Source organism: Triturus cristatus, chromosome 3_2 (assembly GCF_964204655.1).
Source record: "Triturus cristatus chromosome 3_2, aTriCri1.1, whole genome shotgun sequence".
Classification (NCBI taxonomy): domain Eukaryota; kingdom Metazoa; phylum Chordata; class Amphibia; order Caudata; family Salamandridae; genus Triturus; species Triturus cristatus.
The window spans coordinates 749,852,766-749,875,512 of NC_140584.1; the positions used below are offsets into that span (position 1 = coordinate 749,852,766).

General features: G+C 43.1%; 1 protein-coding gene across 1 annotated transcript in view; it reads left to right on the forward strand.

The window, feature by feature from the left end:
• Window positions 1-22,747, forward strand: part of COL5A2 (collagen type V alpha 2 chain) — a 333,083-nt gene that overhangs the window by 138,881 nt on the left and 171,455 nt on the right. The window contains exons 4-6 of the mRNA XM_085647093.1: window positions 3,376-3,408; window positions 14,617-14,649; window positions 19,536-19,589. Coding sequence (XP_085503219.1) covers window positions 3,376-3,408; window positions 14,617-14,649; window positions 19,536-19,589 — 120 coding nt within the window. The remainder of the gene's footprint in view (window positions 1-3,375; window positions 3,409-14,616; window positions 14,650-19,535; window positions 19,590-22,747) is intronic.

Sequence of the window (22,747 nt, forward strand, 5' to 3'; positions counted from 1 at the left end):
TGAATACATATTTAAGCAGTGCAGTAACAAAAATGAGCCGCCAAAAAATCAAGTCCACACCACCAGGGAAGAAAGAAGAGATCACAGTGAAATAATATGACGTGAAAAGAAATTGAGAAAGCTCAAAAGGAAAAGTAGATATATGCAATACAACAGCTATTCACGTTCCAGGGAGTGACAAAGCAAAAACTTTATTAGCGGTTGAGGTTGAAACTGATTGAGAAAGTGGTCAGTTTTTGTTCCTGATAAGAGTAATGTTTTTCTGACATTCACTTGTGCTGTTTTCCTGGCAATAAATGTCCCTAATTTAATTTAAAAAATACAGAGTTTTTTCCAAAATGGTTTACAGAGTAAAAAACATCACCGAGAATAAAAGTAGTTATGCTATGAACTAGTAAAAAGAGGATAACTAGTAAAGGAGGAGGTATCAACAGTTGTACTATTTATCTGTTTAACTGCAGGGTATTTTTAAACATCAATTTAGCTGAAACTTTTATAGAACAAGAAACAATCAGGTAGGTGACAAAGAGGGAGGAGCGAACGAGGGGGAAGAGAGCAAGAGAAATCAGAAATCCTGCTTGGACTTAGATAAGAGTCAAGCCTTTTCCTAGAGAGATGTGGACTGCTTTGGTCCCTTAATTAGTCAAGTGCTTTAAATTAGTCAAGTGGCTTGTACCACATTGAGGAGGTATGAGTCAAATGACTTGCCTCTCATCAGGTTCATCTTTAGTTGAGTCACCATAAACAAAGTAGGACTCCCTCACTACAAGGATTTCTGAAGTGATTGTGTAAGGTGAGCGAGCTGTGAGAGACGGGGTCATCCAAATAGGGTGAGATAGCCATAGTCCACAATGGCAAGATCAGAATGAATGGAGGCTTCAGAATTTGGATAACTTTTTAAATAAAAATGATTTGAAGTGAAAGTGAAGATAGAGAGGTAGGGGACAAACAATGACTACGATAAATGGAGAGAGAACAGGACACAGAATTGCATTGGGAAGGGATGATATGCAGCAGAGAGATTAGGAATACTTTTAAAGACTGTGCAGATAATACAGAAGTCAAATAGGGTTGTCCGCAAAAACACAGGGCAATAAGGAAACAGTGGGCCGAATATAAGGGTATAGACTTACCGGTGGTAGAGTCCCCCGAATCCCTCATAGAACAGGAAATGCAATCTAACTGACGTAGTTTCCCTAACACAGATTCAGCTAATCAGCCCGATTCAAAGCTTTAACACTCGGATGGGGCAGGGGGAGGTAAGGGTGCCTAATCTGTGCTTGAAGTTTGTTTTTCTTTTGTTTTATTCTCAAATGGTACACTGCGAAACTTGAACAGAATCCTGTGGATGTATGGGCTTTGGGTCAATGCTGTGCCATGTATTTGTTTAAAAAAAAATAATTGAATGGAATGTAAAGCCAGGGTATAAAGGTTAACAAGCATTTGCAATGCGATAGGTCTCGCATTTATGAGAGTTTGAGCTATTGGCATTGTAAATGACAATGCCAATAGTTTAAACTCCCGCAAATGCGAGACCTATTGCATTGCAAATGCAATTTTTGGAAAAGCATCCCATGCCGTGCTTCCACAGCAGTGATGGCCTGTGTAGGGCTTTTTACCGGGGCGGTGACGTGGCGCAGAGGAGGGGCAGGGTTGCAAAATGCGGCAAACGGCCGATTTCAGGTAAGTTACGAAAGAAATTAATAAAACGAATTTCGTTGCGCGCGCTGCATCGCCAAATGCGATGCAGCGCGCGCAACGAAATTCATTTTATTAATTTCTTTCGTAACTTACCTGAAATCGGCCGTTTGCCGCATTTTGCAACCCCCCACCCTGCCCCTCCTCTGCGCCATGTCACCGCCCCGGTAAAACGCCCTACACGGGCCGTCACTGTTCCACAGTAATGTCGGCCACGCCCCTTTCATTAGACGAGCCGCGTCTAACGAAAGGGGTGATGCTGCCATTAAAGTGAAAGCACCTTATGGGGCGCTTTTACACAAAAAACGCATCTGTTTGTCAAGTTGACAAACAGATGCTTTTTCTGTAAAAGTGCCCCTAGGCCGCTTTTTCACTTTAATAGCAGGTGTGTCCCTTTCTTTAGAGGAGCCGCATGTAAAGAAAGGGGTGTGGCAGACATTAAAGTGAATGCACTGTAGAGGTGCTTTCACCCAAAAACATATTTGTAATGCAATAGGTCTAGCATTTGCGAGAGTTTAAGCTATTGTCATTTCTAATGGCAATTGCTCAAATTCTCGTAAAAGCAGGCATTTCAAAGTATCTGCCGCGATTGTCCTGGGCTGCTTTGAAAGTGAAAGCACGTATGGCAAGCTACACTTAGTGCCTGCAGGACCAGAAATTCATTAAAGAAAATAGCGCTTACAGATTAAAATAAACATGCCATGTAACAACAGAAGTAAAAGGGCCAGTCCTCATTGGTGGTTACAAATGAAGACAAGGCGGTACTAAGGAGGGACTAACAAGCCTATTAACGAATCAGAATCCAGCATTTACAAGGGCAATGACAGAAGCCAATGAAAAATATGGGCAGAGAGTGGGCAGTAGTCCATTTCCATACTCTAATACAGCATGCCTCGCAAAGTAGTGAATGCGCTGCCCAGGCTCGACCTAAAAAGGGAAGATGTATTGTGAGGAGAGATCCAAAAACAGACAACTAGAAAAATCAAAGCTAGAAGTGTAGGAGCAGCCTAGTCAGAGACATGTCCCTAGAGAAGAAAGGAATAATAATTAAGACTGGAAATAATTACTGTGAGAATTAGGGATGTGAATGTCTGGAATGCCGTAAGGTATTGGGAGTGTCAACCGATGTAAAGTTGGTTTCTCTATGTATGGGAAACCAACCAGATGTGAACTGAAAAAGTGAAAGATTGAGGTTAAAGGTTGCATCAAAGCTGCATAAAGATGAGAGTTGTATTAAGAAAGAAAATGGTAGAAGGGGATGCATAAGGAAGCTGGTCAGGGAGAAATAGGATTGCCTCTCTTTAGTTCACCCATACAAAGGATACAATGCTCAAATGAGCAGGCAATGTAAGCGTGAACATACAAATTGCCGTGAATAATATGAGACTGTTAGTCTCAAATGCCTCTGAAGCACAGAGTTTGAACATTGCTATTCCTTGCGAATCACGTGGTAAAGGGGATGGGAAAGAGACCTTCCCTCCTTTCTTGATAGACCCGAGGAAATACATTCATGCTTTGTGACTGCTCTTGCAGTCAAAAACAACTTACATTTCCCATCTGTCCTTATCTTTAAGTAACGATTCATATAGGGCAACACTTTCCACACAGTTTACTTTACATTTTAGGCGTTTTGATAAGTTCATATATTGACAATGTATATTTGTTTTTGATTCACAGGGTCAAAAGGGAGAGCCGGGGCAGATACCTGCTGTAAGTTATCTCAGTGGTTTGCTAGCCAACTGTACAAATATGTTTTTCTAATGAAACATTTCCAATGTATTATTGTTTTGAGAAAATATAAATCATGAGTTAAATACTGTGATATATTGGCATAATTGTATCTATCATTTAGATTATTAAACCTATTCCATTTATACTGTGACTTGGTATAGATTGACATACCATTTATTTTACACATCCAAGTAACATTTTCAAGAGCAAAGGCATCCCATACCGTATTCCAAGAAGAAGACGTGCGCTGAGGGTGGGCCAATCTAGTGAAAAGAAGCATTGATAAAAACAATAGGTCTCGCCATGAACATGCTGGCCAGGACCTCTTGCCTGTGGCAATGTATATTTGCTTTGGCACGCTATAAGGCCGCAAGCATTTCAAAATGTCCATCCATGCCTGCGGGTGGATACAAGGACGGCCATCTTAGAGTGATTTTTTGTCAAAACATACTTGTGAAAATGGTCGAGCAAGCACGTGTAAACATTGATGATCATCTTGCAATGATTTCTATTATAGTTTAACAAAATTCATTAAATGATTGTCACTCATACAGCATCCGGTACACAATGTTATTTGTCAGACTGCAAGACACAATATTGTAAGATGGCTGCTGGAGAGTGTGTCTGCATGCGCTTACATTCTGATAGAAGACCACCATGCTGGTATTTGTTTCTGTATGATATTATCAATTTGCCATCCAAGGATGGCCTATGACCATCTCCAAAAGGTAAATCAAGAATTAAAGTATGCTCGTGGTGACGCGCTAATGAGCATACGCGAGCAGTCCGGTAGCAGGCGCAGTGTGCAGCTGACAGGCTCTCATAAACAATTACAACAAAAAAACGAAATGAAAGATAACGTGGGTTGAAGGTGATTAGAGGGCATGGAGGTGGGAAGAAAGACACCAGGGAGACTGCGTAGAGAGCAATGTTCTCTCATTGAGTGCGAAAACAACAAACACTGGCAAAGCCAGTCGATCTCTGTATTTCAAGAGCTTTAGGTGTTGTCAATGTGAATGTCTTTTATCTAAGAGCATTCACTGGCTCCTGTTTTAAAAATGTGTGTTACAAACATGCAATGAAAAATTGAGTGGGGTGGAGTAGATGTGGTGGGGTGGGGTGGATTGGGCTGGACTAAAGTGGGGTGGTGTGAGGTGGATTGGATTGAGTGGGGTAGATTAGACTGACTGAGGTGGATTGGATTTAAGTGGCATGGACTGGGGAGGGGTGGGGTGGATTAAAGTGGGCTGGATTGGATTGGGATGAATTGTATTGGGGTTGAGTGAACTGGATTTGAGTGGAGTGGATTTGATTGAACTGGACTGAAATGGGGTGGATTGAACTGTAGTGGGTTGGATTGGACTGGGGAGAGTTGGATTGGGTTGCAGTGGGGTGGATTTGATTGGATTGGTTTGGAGTGCTGTAGATCGGATTGGAGCAGGTCGTATTTAGGTGGTTTGCAGTTGGGTGGACTGGACTGAGGTGGATTAAGATGTATTAGATTGGAGTGTGATAGAATGGAGTGGGATGAATTGGAGTGAGGTGGGTGAATTATGTTGCAGCGAATTGTTATGGAATGAGGTGGAGGTAGATCGGAGTGGAGTCGGGTAGATTGGAGTGGGGTAGATTAGATGGATTATAGGCTGGGTAGAATGGAATGGAATGGGGGTAGTTTCAAGGCTAAATTGGGATATATTAGAGGGGAGTGGGGTAGATTGGAATGGTGTGGGGTAGGATGGGGTGGGGTAGATTGGAGTGGTGTATATTGGAGTGTAGTAGATTGGAGTGGGGGAGAGGGGTAGATTTGGATGGAATAGATGGGGTGGAGTGGGGCAGACTGGAGTTGAGTGGGAGATATTGGGATAAATTGGAGTGAAGTGGGGTAGATTAGGGAAGAATCGAGTGCAGTAGATTGGAGTGGAGTCGGGTAGATTGGAGTAGAGAGTGGTAGATTGGAGTGGGGTAGAGTGGAGTGGGTTACATTAGGATGGAATGGGATAGATTGTGTGGATTATGGTAGCATAGATTGCAATGAAGTGGTGTTCATTGGAGTGTAGTGGGGTAGATTGGAGTGAGATAGTTGGAATGGGGTAGTTTGGAGTGGGCTAGATTGAGGTGGCGTGGAGTGGGGTAGATTGGGTTGGATTGAAGTGCAGTGGGGTAGACTAGAGTGGAGTTGGATAGAGTGATGTGGGGTAGTTTGGAGTGGGACAGATTGCAGTGGGTAGATTGCATTAGGTTGGGATAGATTAGGGTGGGAGGATTTGATGGAGTAGATTAGAGTAGTGTAGTTTGAGGTGTAGTGGGCAGGGTAGATTGGAGTGGGTGGGGTGGACTGGGGTTGAGTGGATTAGATTGGATTGGGGTGGTGTCGATTTGAGTGGCATGTGGTAGTATGGAGTGTAGTAGAGTAGGATAGATTGGGTAGAGTTGAGTGGAGTGTGGTAGATGGAGGTAGAGTGGGTTATATTGGGTGGATCAGAGTGGGTAGAGTGGAGTGGTGTAGAGTGGGATAGGGTAGATTGGAGCGGAGTGGGATTGACTGGGGAAGAGTGGAGTGGAGTGGGACACATTAAGGTGGAGTGGAGTGGGGCAGGGAAGATGTATTAGAGTTGGGGATATTGGAATGGAGTGGGGTAGATTGAAGAGGGATGATTGGAGTGGGGTAGTTTGGAGTGGGGTAGATTTGAGTAGGGTAGATTGGAGTGGGGTTAGAGTGGAGTTAGGAATTTTGCAGCGGGGTGGATTGGGATGAATTAGGGTAGATTGGGGTAGAGTGTGGTATATTGGAGTGGAATAGATTATATGGATTGGAGTGGGGTAGATTGGGGTGGACTAGATTAGGGAGGGTAGATAATAGTGTGATAGATTAGAGTGAGGCCAAATGGACTGGGTGGAGTGTGGTAGATTTGAGTTGTGTGTGGTAGATTTGAGTGGGTTAGATTGGAGTGAAGTGGAGTGGGTTGATTTGGGTAGGGGGGACTGTAGTGTGGTAGAGTGAAGAGGGGTAGATTGGAGTGGAGTGGGGTAGGTAGGGTGGATTGGAGTGTGGTAGATGGGAGTGGGGTAGATTATGGTAGTTTGGAGTGGGGTAGATTGTGGGTAAGTGGGGTAGATTGTGGTGGAGTGTGGTAGATTGGAATGGGTAGATTAGAGAGGAGAGGAGTTGGTTAGATTGCACTGTAGTTTGGGGTGAATTGGGATGGAGTGGGGTAAGTTGGAGTGGGGTAGATTGGAGTGGAGTGGGGTAGATTGGAGTAGAGTCGGTTGAATGGGGTACACTAGAGTGAGTTGGATTGGAGTACATTGGAGTGAAATGGGGTAGACTGAGCTAGATTGGAGCAGAGTGAGGTTGATTTGAGTGGAATGCTGTGGATCGGATTGGAGTGGGGGTTGATTGGTTAGATTGAGTGGAGTGGGGTAGATTAGAGTAAATTGGAATGGAGCTGGTAGGGGTAGATTGGAGTGGGGTAGATTGGGTGGGACAGATTGGGATGGGGTAGATTATAGTAGGGTTGATAAGAGTGAGATGGGGTAGATTGGAGTGGGGTGGATTGGGGTGAAGAGGGTTAGATTGGAGCGGAGTGGGGTCGATTTGATTGGAGTGTGGTAGATTGGAGTGAAGTAGGATAGATTTGGGTAGAGTGGAGTGCAGTGGGGTAGAGTGAAAAAGGGTAGATAGAGTGGAGTGGGTGTAGATAAGGTGGATTTGAGTATGGTAGATTGGACTGGAGCAAGGTAGATTGTGGCAGATTGGAGTGGGTAGATTGTGGTGGATTGGGGCAGATTGTGGTGGAGTGGGGTAGAGTGGAGTGAAGTGGGGTAGATTAGAGTGGAGAGGTGCTGGATAAATTGCACTGGAGTTTGGAGTGGGGTAAATTGAAATTGAGTGGGGTAAATTGGGCTGGGGTATGTTGGAGTGTAGGAGAAGAGTGGAATGGGGTGGGGTAGTTTGTAGTGGGGCGAGTTGGATTGGGGTACATTGGAGTGGGCCGGAGTGGGTTACCTTAGAGTAGATTGAAGTCTAGTGGATGGACCTGGGTAGATTGGAGCAGAGTGGGAAAGATTTGAGTGGAGTGCTGTAGATTGGGTTGGAGTGGGATAGATTGGAGGGGTAGGGTGGGAAGGATTGGGTTAGATTGATTGGGGTAGATTGGAGGAGAGTAGATCGTAGTGGGTAGATTAACGCAGAGTGGGGAAGATTGTGGTGTAATGGGACATATTAGGCTAGAGCGGGGTATATTGGGATAGAGTGAGGTATATTGAGTTAGAGTGGGGTAGATTGAAGTGGGATAGATTGGAGTGGTGTGAGGTGGACTGAATCGCAGTGGAGTGGATTGGGGAAGTTTGATAGTGTGGTAGATTGAAGTGGGGTTGATTTCAGTGAGGTAAAGTGGAGTGGGGTGGGTGGTGTATACTGGGGTGTTTTGGAGTGGGGTGAGTAAATTGGGGTGGAGTTGAATGAAATGGGATAGACTGGGTAGAGTGGGGTAGATTGTTGTAAAGTTGATTGGGGTAGATTATAGCGAAGCGGATTGGGGTGGGGTAGATTGGGGTACATCTGACTGGAGTGGGATAGATTGGAGTGGGGTGGGGTTGATTGGAGTGGGGTAGAGTGGAGTTGGGTAGATGGGTAGGTGGTGTGTAGGGGAGTAAAGTGGAGTGACGTGTTGTGTCATGGAGGAAGTGGCATAGATTGGAATGATGTGCACTCGAGTGACCTGGTATGTCGCAGAGGGTCTTGGAGTAGAGGGACATAAAGTGGAATGACATGTTGTAGAGTAGCCTGGCATAGAGTAGAAGGGCATCATAGAGTGGAGTGGCATAGTGTGGAGAACGCATGGTGTGGTAGTGCACTCCCATTACACATAACACATTTTCAATTGAAATCACCATTACATTTGCACTGAAATACGGTTTTACTGCACACAAAGGAAAATGTGTGCAAATTCCATCACCTAGAGTATTGTAATGTGTTTTGATCATATTCAAATATTTGTTTTCACCACACTTTAGAATTACAAACAAAAATGTGCTTCATTTGTTCTAATTCTGAAATATTCTGAAAAATCATCACAGTTCAATTTTTTGTTGAAGCCTAGAAAAACAACATACTACACCCTCTCCTTTTACATATGTATTTGCAGGTGTATCACATAAATTCTCTCACTTTAAAGTCAAAGAAACTAAAATAAATACCAAGCTCCCTAGAAGGGAGTGCCTGACATTTGTCCACTCTCTTCGGATATACAGCAAATGCAACAAGATAAGAAAAAGATTTAAAGGACTGCTTACAGAAAGTGAGTTCGTTAAAGAATACAGTAAGCAAGGTTTGGTAAACAGGAAAAACTAACTCAAGCTTAACAGCTGAAGCAAATAAAGGCAGCAAATATAAAGCTAGAAAATGTGAGTTACAAACCACAAAGCCAATGGTAAGCAACATGCAAAATGCATTCCTAGGTCAACTTTCAGAAAGTTCTTAAGATGTCTTTAGCAAATCAGACAGCTGTGCTGTCTGGTAGGCTGCGACCTAGAAAGGGACATCTTGTAATGTGCATTTACCAATACAATACACATCATTAAATCATTACTTTCGTACAGGTTCTGTAGGCTCCAAAAATTCTCAAACACAGGCATGCTCCTAGAAATGTAGATACATTTGGTTTCTGGTTCACACAGCATGCATGTCTGGCGGCTATGATAAAATGATAGCTGAAAATATAATGCGCACCGAAGAACGTAATGATATAGCGATTAGCTCAGTAGAATTTCTCCGTTACTGGGCCACGTCTTAAAGGAAATAAAAAATAAACAAAAAAGACAGTGAAGGAAGTGGTTGCATGGTAGTAGGCCAGCTGAGACTGAGTTTTGGAGCCAGGAGGCGTATAACACAGGCCCACGCAGCCCCCAGTGTGCGGGGTTGCCCAAGCTCCAGGGGTCCCCTTCAGCACAGGTCTTTGGCCGGATAGCTCCTGGTTGAGTCCGGAGAGGGGCCCTCCAAGTATCGTGTAGGGGGCCCCCTCAAGTTTCCTTACACTACTGGGCCTATCTCAGGGTTAAAAAAAGAAAATACAAATAAAAACAAGCATTTGCAATGCAATAGGTCTCGCATTATAAAAGTGTGAGCAGTTGGCATTGTTAATAATAATGCAACACTAGCTATTGGCATTGTAAATGATAATGCCATTTATTTATGTGTTTGTTTTATAAAATAGATTAAAAAGGCATTGTCATGAACAATGTCAATAGCTGAAACTTTTGCAAATGCGAGACCTATTGCATTGCAAATGCTTGTTTCAGTACAGCAGGCTTTTTAAAAAGTTTTAGTCACTACTCAAAATGAAATCCATTTTATCAGCATTGCCAGTGCTCCTTTATGTTTAATGCCCTAAATGAAACACAATGTTCTAAGCAGATTGCTAAACAGCATCTCCAGCCCCGATCACAATGTCTCACTTCATGTTGGACAGTGGGCATCCTGTTTTTATGCAGTGCCAAGACGGGGTGAACTAATGCACAGACTGAGGTCTGTCAGCCTCCGAGGCTCAAAGCATTCCTTGCAACAGTCCGCTGTGTCAAGGTATTGCCATGTGTACAGCACACACTCCGCTACAACAAGGGGTTTCAAAGTTGGGGGTGACTTCACAAACTTTCCCAAGGTGTTCATCGTGTTTGGTGACAGCGTATTTATGCTGACAGCCAGAAAACGGTTTGTGGTTGTGTGTGTGGCTGTGTGTGGGTGTTGTGATTGTGTGTGTAGTAGTGTGTGTGTTGTGGTTGCGTGTGTAGTTGTGGTTGTGTGTGTGGATGTGTGTTTCTGTTATTGTGTGTGGTTGTGTGTGGTTGTGTGTGTGGTTCTGTGTTATTGTGGTTGTGTGTTTGTGTTATTGTGTGTGGTTGTGTTTGTGTGTGTGGTTGTGTGTGGGTGTGGTTGGGTGTGTGTGGTTGTGGTCGTGTGTGGTTGTGTGTGGTTGTGGTTGTGTTTGTGGTTTTGTGTTTGTGGTTGTGTGTGTGGTTGTGTGTTTGTGTTATTGTGTGTGTGTGGTTGTGTGTTTGTGTTATTGTGGTTGTGTGTGTTTGTGGTTGTGTGTGGTTGTGTGTGTGTGGTTGTGTGTGTGTGTGTGTGGTGGTGTGTGTGTGTGTGTGGTTTTGTGTGGTTGTGTGTGTGTGGTTGAGTGTGGTTGTGGTTGGTTGTGTGTTGTGGTTGGGTGTGTGTTGTGGTTGGGTGTGTGTTTGTGTGATTATGTGTGTTATTGTGTGTGTGGTTTTGTGTGTGTGGCTGTGGGGTTTGTGTGTGGTGGTGTGTGTGTGTGTGTGGTTGTGTGTGTTTGTAAGTGGTTGTGTTTGTGGTTTTGTGTGTGGTTCTGTGTGTGTGTGTGGTTGTGTGCTGTTGTGGTTGTGTGTGTAGTTGTGGTTGTGTGTGGTTGTGTGTTTGTGTTATTGTGTGTGTGTGTGCTTGTGGTTGTGTGTGTGGGTGTGGGGGGGGGGGTGGGTTGTGGTTGTGTGTGTTGTGGTTGTGTGTGTGTTTGTGTTATTGTGTGTGTGGTTATGTGTTTGTGTTATTGTGTGTGTGGTTGTGTGGTGGGGTTTGTGTGTGTGTATGGTTTTGTGTGTGTGGTTGTGTGGTGGGGTTTGTGTGTGTGTATTGTTTTGTGTGTGTGTTTGTGGGTGTGTGGTTGTGGGGTTTGTGTGTGTGGTTGTGGGGTTTGTGTGTGGTTGTGTGTGGTTGTGGGGTTTGTGTGTGGTTGTGGGTGGTTGTGGGCGGTTGTGGTTGTGTGTGTGAGTGGTTGTGGTTGTGGGTGGTTGTGGTTGTGTGTGTGAGTGGTGTGTGTGTGTGTGTGGTTGTGTGGTTGTGTGTGGTTGTGTGGTTGTGTGTGTGTGTGGTTGTGTGTGTGTGTGTGGTTGTGTGTGTGTGTGGTTGTGTGTGTGGTTGGTTGTGTGTTGTGGTTGTGTGTGGTTGTGTTTGTGTTATTGTGTGTGTGGTTATGTGTTTGTGTTATTGTGTGTGTGTGGTTGTGTGGTGGGGTGTGTGTGTGGTTGTATGTGTGTGATTGTGTGTGTGTGTGGTTGTGTGTGTGGTTGTGGTTGTATGTGGTTGTGTTTGTGGTTTTGTGTGTGTTTGTGGTTTTGTGTGTGGTTCTCTGTGTGTGTGGTTGTGTGTTGTGGTTGTGTGTGTGTGCGTGGGGGGTGTGTGTGTGTGGTTGTGTGTGTGTGTGGTTGTGTGTGTGTGGTTGTGTGTGTGTGCGTGCAATCCTAATCAAAACACAATGGCACAGACTTTAGTTTCATTAGACCTGAGGAACCGTACATAAGAGATGAAGAATTGTTATCGGTAACGGACCCACTAGGCCTCCAGTCAAGTAATAGTGGTCATGAACGTTATAAATTAAAAACAACGAAACGGAAAAATTAACAATCTCATCACTCACCCACTTGAGGGTCTCAGAAGGAGCCTAGATCCCGCTTGGACTCAGAATCTCTCAGGTGCAACAAAGCCCCTTTGGTACAGAAAGATAGGGTGGATAACCCTGGCTCAGTGGTTAACAACGAAAAGTCCACCTTTGACACACCAGTCATGAACTTACAGATACAGAACTGGTGGTCGGTCATTGACACCACACTAACAACCATGGGCTAGGTGGCAATGGTGCATGCTGACTAAATGGACTCTCAGATTGTAATATTACAGTCCCTGGCAAAGAACGTGAAGAAGATAGAATCGCGACTGGATAATCTAAATTCTTTCATAATGAACGCCCAGTTACAGACTGACAAGGAGCGCTGTTATTGCTCACTTCTCCTCGAAAAAATCTCTGCATTCCCTGAAATAAATGTCGAATCTTCTCAGAGAATATAAAGTAACATACATCATAACAGCAATGAAAGGCCCCTTCCCCGTTCCTCATCAAAAAGTTGACCAAATACGGTTTTTGGTGTCAGTTCCCCCGGGGCACAAGCAGGCATCCACTTCTGTCAGGACAGCTGATCGGAGCAAAAAAGACAGAAGTGGATGCCTGCTTGTGCCCTGGGGGGACTGACCAAAAAAAAAACACACAAAGGGAAACAAGGGATATCCAAGGATAAATATGAAGGAATCGCCAAATGGGTGGTGACGCGGATGTCAAAAACCACGCACAATAATGGAGGTGGACAAAGAGGGTGAGAGCCGTTCTCCGTCTGAAGCAGACCGCTCTGATGCTGGAGAGGACGAAGCGCATGAGCCCCGCAGACACTGCGCAGACTCCGCGTACATTTTAAGAATGGAAGGCATAGACGAGAAAGCGGATGAAGGAAGGATGAAAAAAGTAAGGAAGGTTGTAAAGAAGGAAGGGAGGAGAGCAAAGGATATACGGTGAAGGCAGATTAAAAGGAGAGGAAGGTAGAGGAGAAAGGGTAGGAAAGTAAGAAGCAACAAGTGGCGTTGAAGGTGAATCAATGAAAACAGTGGGTGTGCCGGCAGAGGAGGCTGGGTCTGCGCAGCAAAGCCGCGAAAGTGAAAGTGATCGTGATCGCGATCAAAGCGGCCGAGAAAGTGAAAGTAAGCAGTGCAAGCGCGCGCCCGCGCACATGCACTGTAGCTCTAGGCTGGCCTGGTAGCACTTTTTGAAGCCCATATACAAAATGTCTCTTCGAGCCTTTGGCTCGCGAGACCTAAAAAATAAGAGGGACGTGGAGGGCAGGAGTGGTGAGTTGGGTGAGGAAGGACTTGAGGGCTTGCGGGGCCGATCATGGGCATGAACATGGCATATCATGGATGTGAACTACTTTTTTATCTAAGTCGCATCTGCAACATACCGTGGGCGCATACTAAGACTGATGGACATCCTTGTCAGACAATGAGTAAAGTCAGCTGAACCACAGTAGCCAATGCCTGCACAAAAGCACCTATGCAGAAATGCATGTGTGTGTGTGTTTGTGCTTGTTTAGTTTGTGTTATGTAGAGCCATGAGGTCTCGCCAAACAGCTAAGGCTATCTGTAGGCAAGAACTATAACGGGGACCTACTACAATAAGATATAGCCACATTATTTGCAACGGCTAATGTTGTCACAACCATAGATATCAGCAACATTATATTTCCAACTAATACTCTAGAATAGTGACTAGAAATGAAGAAATAAAATAGTGCCAATGGCGCAGTGGTTTGTGATAATGCAGTTTTTGATTTAAAAAATTGCCCAGTCTGAAGTGCACAAATATTCTGCAGTTTAATAGTTTTTTTTTTTTTTACAATAATTTCCTACATAGAATCTGTTCGTGTTCATTTTTTGAAGTTTCGATCGTGGCAGAAAGTTTGAAATCGTGAGTAAAAAACCGTTTGCCCCTAATTGTCAACTCTGTTTGGCTGCCTGTTATGTACAGAGGCTATTACTGTTCAGAACACAAATATGTTCATTTCAGGTAGTACCAATAAAAATCAACAGAGAAAAAATCACATTTTAATAACAAGGGTGCTAAATTTAGTAGACAGCGTTATGTATAGGAAAAAATCACGTATATTAAGGGACCAATGTTTACCCCTTTGATAAATAAAGTACTTATTTGCATAAATGAACCGGAACTGGACAACCACAGAATGGAATGCCATCCAGTGGATGAGCTTTAAACCTCATATCAAGAATACACAAGATATATAAAGAAAAATCAGAAATCACCCGAAATCCATGGCTAGTTTCCGAGCTAATAGTGCCCTCAAATACACTGTGCTCCCATAAGGAGAACAATTCATACTTTATTTGGAGGGGAATAAAGTGGACACAAAAATCAAGTGAGTTTCAGACTTCACAGTATTAATGGGATTGGGGAACAGGAAACTAAACGTACATTGTCAAATTCATTTTTCAGACACATTTTACATATTTTAATAACTTAAATTTCAATAACATACCTAGGCAGCTAGCTCATATTTCAGTATTTTAATTTATCACTGCAAAATATCCTTTTGTCGCTGTTCCGAAATACAACTGTAGCGCTCCTGTAATTTGAACCCCAGTTTTTCCTTCAAACCAGTGAAAACGCGGGCCAGCCCCTCCATGTCGCAGGCTGTGAAAAGTGCTTAAAATCCCACAAGTGGCAATCTAGATGCAAACAAATATCAATGTCGCAGCTGCTTCTGCATGTGGACATGATTATACATTTCTTGCAGCAAATGTTTTTTTATACTTACTTACAATTTCTCTTTTTGTAGGTTACAGGAATTAGAGGTCGACAAGGATCAGCGGTGAGTATTTTTTTGTTTTAAGCATAATAAGTAGTATTCCACTTGCATCATTTCGATTTTGAAATTCAGGTATAAAGAGATGCTTTGTGGTTTTAGTGGTCAAAAAAATGAGCAAACTGGCTTTTTCGTCCAGACATGATAAGGGGCATTAAAGAAATTATTTAACAACTAGTGCTTGTCATTCATTTTAGTGCATTTACAAAGCCGTTCACCTCAAAACTTAATGATTTTTTTAAACTGTGCGAGCTTTGCAAACTGCACAGCTTGCAAAGTCTGATAAACAGAAATTGGTGGTTAAAAGAGGGATATTGGGATAGAGCCGGTCCTTCCCATATTCTCCTTCAGCTCCATACCTTTTCACCTTGCTCCACTGTGGTAAGTGTAGAGACAGGATTCCCAGCATCATGAAATGATGCAACAGAGTGGCGGCCATTGGGATTCTATACTGCCACTATGAGAGCTCAATTATCTGCATAAGGATGATCTGTCCATGTCCAGTTGCACATTCTGCCACAGTGAAACCGGAAACTGCACCAGTCTTGGACAAAAACATGGAAATTTCATAAAACGTTCCCCGAATTCATCTGGCAGCATGGGCATAACACAATCTTTACCCTTCCCATAGGTATAGCACTGGACAGTCTTTATAATCTCAACTCTTTGTCAGTGCATCCTGTATGATGGGATTAAGTTAGCAGTGGATTTGTACTCCAGAGACTTCCAACAAGCACTTGCAAAGCCAAGGTCTGTCATAAAACTGAAAGTCCCTCTTCAATCACTGATAAGTTTAGGTACTTAATACCTCATCTTACACGTGCTCTGTCACACATTGTTGCAGTTTTATGTCAATTCATCCACCAACAAATGCATTCTTGCATCCAACCATTTACTCATCCACAATAAAGCAAACACACAAATTAAATGTAAAGGATAAAAGTAGAAAAAAGAAAATATACTGTCCCCAAAAATAGCCAGACATAAATTTGTAATACAAAAATAAAATTAAATATCGTAGTGGGAAGTTATCTTGCAATGGTATTGTGAATTGCGTATCATTGTTTTAAAGTTCCAGCATAGCTGCCATTTTTAGAATCAGCATGTTGGCCATCTTAGAATTGTAAAAAGCAATGATACAGTAGGCATACTAATATTCCATGACTACTGCTCAATAAACATTGCACTGGGCAGCCATCTTCAAATGTTAAAAGTTTGCAATATATCAACGTACTGATACAAGGCAGCCAAGATAATGCTTCTAAACAAGATGATTATGTAGGAACAGTAAAACAATGATACAGTATGGACAAAATAATTCCAAGTTGACAACCCTGTTTAGAAGTAGTGACTGCCAAGGATAAGGTACATAGCACAAGAAATGAGCAGCAAGCGAGCAAACCAGTAGAACTTTCTGGGGAAGTGGAGAACACTAGAAAAAGGTAAAGAAGAAGACAATAACTTAAATGGAACCAGTGAAAGAAAACATAAATAAATAAAGTACTGGACATCAAGCTCAAGCACAAAAACACACTCATTTTCAGCCTGTTGTGCACATGTGATCAAGCAAAATGCCATTATTCAGATGGCTATAGAGCTCATGTCAGAAATGGGCTAACCCATTACCCCATCTAGTGTGACAAAGCAGTTTAGACTTATGGCATTTGATGTCATCTTTGGCCCGTGCAGGTAACCGTGGTGGGGCCGGGTTTGGGGGGGGTGAGGGGGGGATTTGACAGACGACCACAAGGGAAAATTAAAAAAACAATTGATTTTCCCTCGTCGTCGTCTGTCAAAATACCCCCCCCCCCCCCCATCACCACCCAGCCCCTCGCGCTTAACTGCACGGGCCACGGCATTCTGATGTACATTTTACCAATGACCTAATCAGGCCTATTGTCTTTAGCACTGTCTGGTCACCATATCCAACTCAGGCCTATTGGTGGTAGTAATACTTTGTGCGGTATATTTGAATAAAATCAATCAGAACACAAATGACAATAGCACGTTTTCTAATAGAAACATATATATATATATTATACTGAGGCTAGAAACAATACATATTAACGCTTCACTTTGGGTAAATGGTTAAATGCAAAATTGAGAAATTTAATTAGGCAATAAAACCATTCGATGGATCCATAAACAAATTGTGGGTAGCCTCCTGTATTGTCCTGATGTTAGCTGCTCTTAAGGAGGGTCACAGATATTTCTTTAGATGACATGAAAGTTTAGGACATTAGCAAATAATGCGCTCAAGTGTCTTGTCAAACCGAGGCCTATTGAATTCCACATAAGCTTTCACACAAAGCAACCCCCAGGCATACAGCAAGAATATTATAAATATACACAAAATTACAATTTGCAAAACAGCGGCTCCAAGGGTGTTCACAAAGATTGTTGAAGTGCAAATCTACCTGCAGGTTTTGTCGGGGAAAACCAACACCAAAATGTGTGCCTACCATATTTTACTGTGATAGTTTGTGTACCAAAATTTATGTCTAGAAGCTTTAACACAGTGCAATAATAATCGACCCTTAAAGGCCTATTGGCATGCTATGTTTGTCAATATTTGTCAAAGTAAAAAGATCAGATCTACAGCCATTGAACAAATCAGACATATAGCCTTTCTCAATGGCTTGTTAGCATAACCAACTAAGGCCCACTGCATTTTGCATAAGCTTTCCCACAAGGCAGCTATCGATATACAGTCATAAAATACAAATATGTACAAAATTACAGGGGGCAAAAGAAAATAGGGGCATATTATCAAGGACGGAGTTAAAATTATCGCCGCTTTAGCGGCAGTCTCCTGCCGCTAAAGCGGCGATAATGTGCTTGATACTATGCCCCAGAGAATTCCAATAGAGGGCCATGTTCACACCAGAACATGGGCTTCTACTAGAATTCTCTGCGATAATGTTAACGCCGTCCTTGATAATATGCCCCTTAGATACTAAAACCAGGATTCTCAAACAGGATTATCAAAGTGCAAATCTATCCTGGGGGTTTGCCTTAGACGGTAACCAACACCAAATACTGCCCTACTATGATAATCTGTGAGATTCCATATACAAAATATTAGTTTACAAGCTTTGACACAGTTTGATGACAAGCTATCCTTAAAGGCCTATTTGTTTTTCAAAATAAATAGGTCAGGGCTACTGCCTTTTCTTGTGACTTTTTATACCGAACAGATCAGGCCTATAGCCTCATTGACTTAGCATCATAACCTGCCCAGTCCTGCTTTATTGAGCAGGAGCTTCCCCACAAGCCAAGACAGAGCCAAAACCATCACTCACTATTACTTCTTAAAGCTGATTTTCCATTGATCACATAATGTCTCGCAACGTATACTGTCAAGCCAGACCTAAAAAGGAGGGATCTCTAAATATGTTCACTTTATTAGAAGCACAAAAATGCCCTGCGCCTGTCGGTGAAAGGTATTGATGAGAAGGTAGATTGGAAAATAGGGGTTAATTAATGTTAAAATATGTTTCAATGAATGACTGGAGCAAGAACTACGAACCTTTCCAACCGCAGATAGGGTTTCCTCTCGCGGATGGTTCCCCAGCTTTATAGAATGGCCATTGGAGTAATTTTCTCAAAAGGGGAAACAGTGGGATGCCCTTTGCGATTACCTAGAAAGCAGGCCTGTAAGTTTATTGGTGTTTACACAGGTTCAGGATCCCTTTCAATTAGCAGGAGTAAGCCAGTTTCCAGGACGGTCAAGGAGTGGATCAATACCCATGTTTGATGGAGGGTGGGTGAGGGAGACTTCTTTGATGTAAATATGCCCCCAGTGGAGAAGTAAAAGTAAGCAGGAGGTGCTTTTGTGCACTCCCACTCTGCTTATACTAGCTAGTTGTCTGCCATGTGGACCATCCAATGGTGTTCTAATAGTAGACCATGAATACGCAGCAAAATGTACATTTTTCATAGATTGGTGTACTCACAGCAATTCTAAAAATCCCTATAAAAAGGCATATGTCTTCAATCGATATATGTATTTTCTGTGCTTCCTGCCCATTGTCACTAATGGGCCAGTAGGGGCTTTTCCAGTGCATAGACACGTTATCCACTCCATGCTTCACAGCTAGATCGATGGTTTCTTTGCAGGCACTCTTTTGATTTTTTTTAACAACAAGTTGGAGCCTGTGTACACACAGGCCATAATAATTTAATTATAATATTTTAACTTACAGTTTATAAACCTTAAATATTCTCAATTTCACGGATTTAGAAACGAATTTGAGAACCCTGTGTAAATCGAAACGATTTGATTCACATAAAACTGTATCCAGCGGAAGGAACAGCCATTAGCAGCCCAGTGTCCCCACCAACATACCAGAGTGAAGTTACAGGTAGCTTTGCCTTTCCTTATGAGGAAGGGGCCCTGCCACTAATCCAATAGACACTTCACAAAATGCCTCAGCATGTCCAGCAATTGTTGTCTTGCTACTTTTTAGCAAAAAGTTGCTAATCCTTTGGAAACTTGGCAGAGCTTGCTATGGAATACTTTTCTCCTTTTTTTTTCTAAGCAATTTGCTGAACATAGGCTTTTGGGGCCAAGAGGCGGTTCTGGCTTCCAAATATTTACCGACTCTGAGTCGCACTAGAAAACAGATTGAGATTCTTTGTGTGAAAATATGGCCTTGTTCTGCCTCTCCGAGTGCAGTGCTGTTAATTACATTGGCTACAGACAGCTGGGGTTATCAGTCATGGAGTCATGATTAATCCGGGAAACTTCTGAAATAATGTGGAATAAAGAAATGTGCTGGTCATGTCTGGGCACGTTGTAGTCTTATTCAGTCAACACAGTCCTGATCATATAAAAGAGGTTCTGAGTTTGCAATGCTGTCTCCTCATTATTTCCTTCTTCTATTACACAGGGACCACCAGGATCACAAGGACCGAGAGGAGAGAGGGGGCCAAAGGGAAAATACGTAAGTTATTGTGCCAAATATACCACCGGGCGTCATGTTGTATAAGAATTGAGGCTGTTTCTAGATAAACAGTCAGAACAACTGCATTTTGGTCCTGGGAAACAATGAAAATGTAAAACATGTATTTATTTATTTGTAGAGTTTTATATAGCGCGGACTTGACCCGAAGGCATCAGAGTGCTTTACAGTCTTTACGTAGTAGTCATGTGGTTTACATAATACATATTTGGATAGACATACAGGCAAAATGGATGTACATGAGCGAAACATATGTAGGTGTTAGGATCCTTAGCCGATACATTATTGATGTAGACACAGCTTACAACTATATGAATTGTTTAGCCGTGCATATTAGCAGTACATATTGGTGTGGGCATAAAGACATAATGACAGAATGTAGGCGAAATGCCCAATGCATTTCTGTAGTAGAGACAGTTTATAAAGATATTGGGGCAGATTTACAAGCCTCTTGCGCCACTTTTGCGTCACTTTTATCATGGGAAAAGTGACACAAAAGTGGCGCAAGGGGCTTGTAAATCTGCCCCATTGTTTTAACAGCGTATAGTATTAGTACCCATTTGGGTGGCATAAAGACATAATGGTAGTACATCAACGAAATCAATGAAGGCCTTCGGTTGCTATCTTTGGTTGCCAGTCTCCATGCATAAAGCTGTGTTCATGACTGAGGTGTTCTTTCTTCCCTTTAGGGCAGTAAAATGCCTGGGAAATGTGCCACTTGAGGAGTCCGTGTGAATCCAGGGATGTAGATGCAGGGTCACTCCTGTGATTGTCGCAAGTCCTTTATAGGGAGCTTCTTTAGTGGTATCCTTGTCTCACAGATCTGTAGCCTTGTCTGATTAGTTGCAAACTGGAACAAGCATGGTCTGTGTTTTTGGTTGTATGTATGTGTGAGTTAATGAGGGGTACTCCAACTCAACTTTGGCTCTGTCCCTAGTGATACTTATAATAGTGTGGGGAGACAGAGATGTACATAGCTTCATACTTAAAACCATTGTAAGTCACAATTTAGCTGGATGTTGGGCAGAACTGTCTCTGTAAATGGGTTAGTTGAGTTCAGCCGCATTGTAGTGGCAGGGCACAGGGATCTGGTGGATGAAGTTAGATCTGAAACCACAAGATAGCATCAAATGAGCATGTTTGATAGAATTTTAGAACTGACAAGTAGCAGAATGGAAGGCCTAAGCTGTGGTCTGATGTTAGATTTGGACTCAGTTTTAAAATGAAGCTCTCTTGGTGCTCAAGTAACATACTAGAAGCAATTTCAGGTTATATCTTCGCGTTAATTCTTTCTGGGAATCAGCTGGTGCTTCCAAGGGGGATGTTCACTGCCGCTTAAATTTGCTACCTCCTGCACCATATTAGGAACCTTGATATCTCCGGCTGGTCATACGCCTGTGACACTTTGACCTACCTTGGAAACATCAGCATTTGATTATTCTTCTCACCTTTCTCATAATTGTCTTACCAAACCATCACTGTTCGAATATAAAGACATGGGAGAAGATTGCATTGTACCATGAACAAATAAAATAGTAAACAAAGTTTCATATCAAGAAAATAAAATATGACAGACTGCCTTGGTGTAGCACTTTGGGCTTTGTACTCTTTAATATAAAATAATTAGATCAAGAACGTAAACAAATTAAAATGCATAACACTTAGAATAGATATTTCATGTTCGAGGAAGCTTGATTATCATGTTACAAAAATAATTATTTTATAAATGTGCTATCTATATTTATCACTTATGTCTGAATCGCAGGGTGGATCAATTGGCAAATCAGCCTGAAAATTAGGCAAAAAAAAATCAGGCTATAAGTTGGGATCTGAGCAACATAGTCCATTCAGTGTTGCCAGTCTATGCTTAATATCACGCAGAATTGGAGAAACCATTTGCCCTCATTTTGTTGTGGTGGCTGAAGGTTACCACAGTTGCTCTTATTCGCCTGGTGCTTGTGGTTCAGACTGGTACAACCCCAGAAATACGGTGAACTGTCTTTGCAAGGACATTACCGACCTGAAGGTCCACTTGAGTCTGGCCAGAGCAGTGTATGTCTGCAGTAACAGTAACCGTGTGAATAGAACAAGCGTCAGAGCAGGGCCCTGGAACTGAAAAGAACAGTGGGTCGCTAAAAGCTGACTTAGGGGCCGATTACGATTACGGGCGGCGTTGCGGTGCTTGGGATCGGCCGCCGGTAAGGCGGGGGTCCCGCTAAGCACATTACGATATGCCTGACACTATGGCGGGTGCATCCATTGCCCTTAACATTGCGGACGGTGCCTGCCACTTTGTGCGGGGAAATGCAGGGGGTACCATGGGTACCCCCGCAGTGCACCACCACCCTCGCAATGGGCCCCCAAATACATTCCCCGCCATCCTTTCCATGGCAGTTTCCCCACCATGGAAAGGCTGGCCGAGGCCAGCATTGTGATCTGGCGGATGGTGCCTGCTAGGCACTGCCACCATTCACATCCATCTGTTCACTCTGCCAGGCAATCGTAACGATTGCCTGTGGTGGAAGCGTGGTGGGCGGTCTTTGCACTTGCCACACTTGCGGCACAATTCCCCCGCCATCGTAATGTATCGGGGGGAAATTGGCAGTCAGAAGGCGGAGGGCCCACCACTGCACGGCTGGCGGTAGCGGGCCTTCCGCCATCATAATCGGCCCTTTAGTGTCCAGGCAGGATCTGTGGTAATCCTTGACTCAGTATGGGACATTTCTTTATAAATAATCAGCAGTACTAGTACTAATCAATACTTCAACCCTCGTCGGAAGACAGAGATCATGGTGGACGCCAGACAGGTGAGACTGGGAGCCAGTCTGGCTCAGTATGACAAGGAAAGTGACCAACATCACATTGTGGCTTATGCCAGCTGCAGCCTGACAGACACCGAACGAGCATACTCCCAGCCGGAGAAAGAAAGTCTTGCAGTAGTCTGGGCCTGTGAGCATTATCACATCTTCATCTATGGGAAACACCTCACACTCATCACGGACCACCAAGCTCTCATAACTATATTTGGAAATCCTGGAGCCAAAATGCCACCAAGAGTAGAACGCTGGGGACTTTGTCTTCAAGAATATACACACACCATCATCCATAAGCCTGGAAAAGCAGCCAATCCAGCAGACTAC